At 47.3% G+C, this 4,937-nt stretch overlaps 1 protein-coding gene across 1 annotated transcript; it reads left to right on the top strand.

Moving 5' to 3' along the window:
* The first annotated feature begins 713 nt into the window (after nt 1-713).
* cdkn1cb (cyclin dependent kinase inhibitor 1Cb) lies at nt 714-2,856 on the top strand. The gene is made up of 3 exons (XM_040163668.2): nt 714-1,499; nt 1,608-1,725; nt 2,163-2,856. The coding sequence occupies exons 1-2, from the start codon at nt 968-970 to the stop codon at nt 1,721-1,723; spliced, it is 648 nt and encodes a 215-aa protein (XP_040019602.1). The 5' UTR covers nt 714-967; the 3' UTR covers nt 1,724-1,725; nt 2,163-2,856.
* The last annotated feature ends 2,081 nt before the right edge of the window (nt 2,857-4,937 follow it).

Raw genomic sequence — 4,937 nt, forward strand, 5'->3', positions numbered from 1 at the left:
GAGAAGGTGTCCTGTAAACAGCACGCTCCTGCTGATGCGTTTGCACGTTCAACCAGCTCGTGGTGCAGTACCGGCTTCGAGCCACTAGAGGTCACTGGGCGCGTCCTGATCTGAAGACACTGATGGTTATGGTTATGATTGTAATGGATGTAATGTACAGCAGGCCTATTTAACGAAATCCATATTGTTGCATGAATAACACCGAATACTCGGTGCGGCTGAACAATAGTCACACATAATAAGGGTGTGATCCGATACAAACCCGAGGAGCTCGCAGTGACATTATGATGGGTGAGGAAATAGTGTGTGCTGGGGGGCAATACTAGACACAGAATGAAACCAGCGAGATTCATTTTGCTTTTAAAAAGTTGTTTCTTTTCTATGAGCATTTTACATGGTTGCGATTTGAAAAGTGGTTAAAAAATATACCGTTAAGTTAATGAAACGTAAGACGATCGATCCCCGTTAGTCCATTATCGATCGCACAATACGGTGGCAATAGTGCGGAAAAAGGAGGAAAATAAAGTCCGATAATCGATACACAACCAGCAGCTGCTAGTGTAAGAAATTGATCCCCCAGAAATTGACGTTTGACGCAGACATCGAGTCCGCTCAGAGGTTCGACTCTCTGGGAGGAAAAAGCAACCTGCTCCGCTCGGCGCACAGCCAAGTGGGCACCAGGGGCCGATGGGAAATCAGGGTGGGGGGACTGCGGGCTTCGTTCGGGGGGGTTGGGCTTCAGGTCACCAATGGGAGGTGGCTTCGCTGCCTGAGGGGTCTTCGGTAGGTTATATACTCCCACGTCCGTACCGAGAAGGTACATTTAAACCGAGTCCTGTAGCGGAGACGAGAGTGGAGGAACAGAGACACAACAAAAGCACAACAGCTGACACGACGGGGCTCGATCAGCTAAAAAGGGGGCATCTTCATCTGTGTATTTTTGGCTTTGGTTTGCAAGATCTTGGAGATGTCCAACGTCCAGTTGTCGGGCAGCGTGCAGGAGAGGCTGGTGGCCCGCAGGACCTTCCCTCTCCACAGGCGCACGACCGTCTGCCGCAACCTCTTCGGACCGGTGGATCACGAAGAGCTGAGCCGTGAGATGAAAGACAAAATGCGGGAGATTTCCGAACGGGACCAACAGAGATGGAACTTTAATTTCGAGGCCAACACCCCGCTGGTGGGGGATTACGAGTGGGAAGAGGTGCCCGTGGATACCAGCCCGGGGTTTTATCAGGACTCTGTACAGAACGAAAGGAGCAAGGTAGCCGAGACGCCCGTTACGCGGAGGCCCTCGGCGGACTCTGTCCTCCCGGAGGCCCCTGACATGGATGTACTGGAGCGCTTGGCCGTGCCCGAGAGCAGCGGCGCTCCGTGCCCGGGTGAGGTTAACCAGGAGAACCGCACAGACACGCTCAACTCCGGGAGGCCAGCGCAGAGACACGTCCCGTGTGTGAGACGCAAGAGAGCGGCCGCTACTGACAACAACACACACATCACAGGTAAAAGAACACGCGACCCCTTCAGAAACCTCCCGTGTGCGCTCCTGGCTGGGCTCAGTGTCCAAAGCTCCCTCCTGTGTATTAACTGTATCTCTTCGTTTCCCGCAGACTTCTTCGTCAAGCGAAAGAGGGCTGCCGATAAAAAACCCAATGATACAAGCGCGTGCCACCTCTCCAAGTCTCCGATCCCAGTGGAACAAACCCCACGGAAGAGGATCCGTTGAAGGTGAGACGATTCACCGTATTTTGTCAACCGTTTCCAGTCCTTAAATCTGCGACACTTCTTCTTCCTTAGATGCTCGTTCGTTATTAAAAGTCACCTTTAAGCACGCGCTTATCTTATCATTTGTTTGCGTTAATTGGAATTGATTACGTGAGGCAAAAACAGTGCAGGAAGGCAGGCGGTGTTATCTGGGGGGCGGGGGCGGTGGCGAAATCGCAGTAGTAGTGATAGTAGTAGCTGTAGTAAGACCAGTGGGTGGGGGAGGGGGACGTGCGTCACGATGTGGCGGGAAAGGGCTGCGCGTAAAGGGCGACGCCCGCCGCTGAGGTCACATCTCGGGTTTCCTCGGAAAGCTGCGCCGCGTCTTTCTTCTCCGGAGCGACTGTTTCTAGAAAGGAAACATGAAACCAAACTGACCGTGTTTCTACTCTTTTCCTCAGGTGCCTCTATTTTTATTTTATTTTTTGCACTATATACCATTTTTTTACGAGGATCAAGACGGGGATGTTTCTCCCTGCTTCTTCCACGCCAGAGAGCAGGAGGAGGAGGAGGAGGAGGGAGAGGCGGTGCGGGAGAAGTAAGGCCGACCGGCCGGTGTCTCCGGCTCGGTGCGCCGCCCGGAGCACTCGGACCGGACTCTCAGGACTGACACGGTTTGGGGAGGAAGGGGAGAGGAGAGAGAGGACATGTTTGACTTCTATCCAGTACAAATGTAGCATCCATTGTTGCTTTGCATACAGCCACTCGACAGTGTTAATGTTTTAACATCTGTGCAATCCTAAATTACTTTAAAATAATTGTCTACACTGGCCAAAAGTGTAAAGCTTTATAGAGACAATAATTGTTTATTTCTGTTCTGTTTTTCTATGTATATTTTAAGTCTATTCTAACTTATAATTTATTTATGTTTCTTTACGTTTGCTAAATGCCTTGTTGATTTAGCCAAAGGGCAGGTTTTTATTTTATCATTTCCATTTCGTGTTGTTGTGATGTTTTGCAATCATGTAGCTTAGTAGTCAACACTTGAAAAACCAATTTTTTGTGTGTTTCTGAGCCGTTTTTTGTGTTTGCATACAAGTGGCCTAATTCTGTCTGTAAAAGAGGAGAATAAAACAATGTTCACTGCAACTTGAAGCCGATTTGTTGGTCTCTCTCTCTCTCTGAAACCAGTGAGTCCAATCACACTTGACTTGTGTGTTTTTGTTGATTTGATCCGTAAACACGAATCACTTCAAAATGATTTCTTTGTATATGACACAAGACAAACGCCTCGCACCCCGCGGGCGCAGACGTTCGAGGCTCCCGTTGAGGAGGAGGGTGAGGGATGGTTGGGGGGGGGGGGCGCAGGTACATCACTTTTCATCGAGCTTTGCCCCCTATCTGTCTGCCCCCGTGGCTCATGTACCTGACGGGGCAAAGCGCATTGAGCCGCATGGCAGCTGCGGGCTTTAAAGAGCCTTTCGCCCCTCGAAAGAAGCAGCAGCTGCCTTTGGATCCCCGCTTTGTCCGCACGGAGACACCCCCACATCCACCCGCACTCAACGAGCCCTCTAAAGACCCACTCCCACACGCGCGCGCACACACACACACACACACCGCCGTGGATACGTCGGGCGTGGAAGCCACCTGCCAGAGCTGGAAAAAGAGAGCTAGTAGTCTTTGTAATTGAAACAAACCATTCACACCCTCTTAGTAGAAAGAAGCCAAACGAACAAACGGCACATTTCACAACGTTATCAACGTTTTTCCTCCACTGGTTTCAATTGCTTTGACTGTCTGACTTTAATGTCGCGATGAAAATGGAGACTTTTGATGGCCAGGGTGACTTTGTCAGCTCCATGCAGCCATAAGCTGTGACGGCCTTGTTCGGATTCCCAACACAAAGCCCCTCCGGCTCCATTCTTTCCTTTTTGTTGCCATATGGCAAATCCATGTAGACATAGCCAAGACCCATTCACAATGTCCTGCATCAGAGGACAAAAGACACTTTGTCTGGCTGCTCTATTGATACGGATGGGCAAAAAATATGATAATTAATCTATGGCTATATCCAGCTAATTAACGCCCATATGCCCACGGGGAGCGGCGAGGCCTTTCAGTGCAGAGGTTTAAATTCTCAATAGTTTACATGTTAAAGACAACAGCTGTTTGTGTGTTACTTTAATGAAGTCCCGCTATGTTGGAGACTGGACACTTTCAAGGACTCAAGGACACTTCTGGCTTTATTTGTCTCTACAGCCGCGCAGCGATTTGTCCCAATAAATATGACTTTAAATCGCATCGGCTCTCTCATTTGGGCCATTGCAGCCCAGGTCATAGCTTCTCTCTCCACAAAGTCTGAACTAAATCAGACTGCCATGTATAACAAGTCATATTTGTCTGAAGGAAAATGACCTTTAAGGCGTTCATTTTTACGCCCTGAAGGACCTTTACATGTTTAAAGAGGTTCTTTAAAGACAAGTATCCCTGCTGTATGTCTGATGGACTTACAGGAAAGTGATGCTAACATGTAGACCTCATTAACAAGCTCCCTACAGTAGAATACCAGCTGCAGCTGGTTATATATATTTATATATATATATATATATATATTTATATTTAATTGGATGATCTGGATTATGCAGTTTTCACTGACAAAACAAAAGTAAAGTCGATCTTTTAATGATCATCCTAAAAAAAAGGTTTTAAAGTATTTATTTCGTTTAAAGATCAATACTTTATATCCGCACATCATTCATTTGGGTTCGATCAATTTTAGATCGAACTCATACAATTGATGAAATTGATGAAAGTGATGGAGTATTGCGTTATTATGTTGTATCCTCTACTAAGAGGAACGAATCAATCCGAGTGAATTCGATCGTAATTTATCACAGCAATAAAAACACGTGAAGAGTCAAGTTAAGTAATAAAATGGATCTTAGCATTGAACCAAATGCGTCCTCTGGGCAAAGCGTGTTATTTCTATCTGCCTGATGCACAATGACTGCTGATACAATCTTGCCAGCTACCAGTAAACCTCCAAATTATTTCTCCTTTATGTGAAATTGCAAACGTCTCAGACGCATCACAGTGGCTTCGGGGCTGCGAACCAACGCAACAACTAAAAATAAAAAATACCAACAATTAACCGGACAATCTGCGGGGGCTGCAATTAAATATAGAAAAGAGTCAAAATCCGCCCATTGGAATTAGCATTTTCCATGACCATCTGG

Source organism: Gasterosteus aculeatus, chromosome X (genome assembly GCF_964276395.1).
Source record: "Gasterosteus aculeatus chromosome X, fGasAcu3.hap1.1, whole genome shotgun sequence".
Classification (NCBI taxonomy): domain Eukaryota; kingdom Metazoa; phylum Chordata; class Actinopteri; order Perciformes; family Gasterosteidae; genus Gasterosteus; species Gasterosteus aculeatus.

Bases quoted from the DNA above. Each gene is read 5' to 3' on its own strand.
- cdkn1cb (XM_040163668.2), top strand. From the start codon at position 968: ATGTCCAACGTCCAGTTGTCGGGCAGCGTGCAGGAGAGGCTGGTGGCC. The intron at 1,500-1,607 runs GTAAAAGAACAC...CGTTTCCCGCAG, and splicing joins CAACAACACACACATCACAG to ACTTCTTCGTCAAGCGAAAG.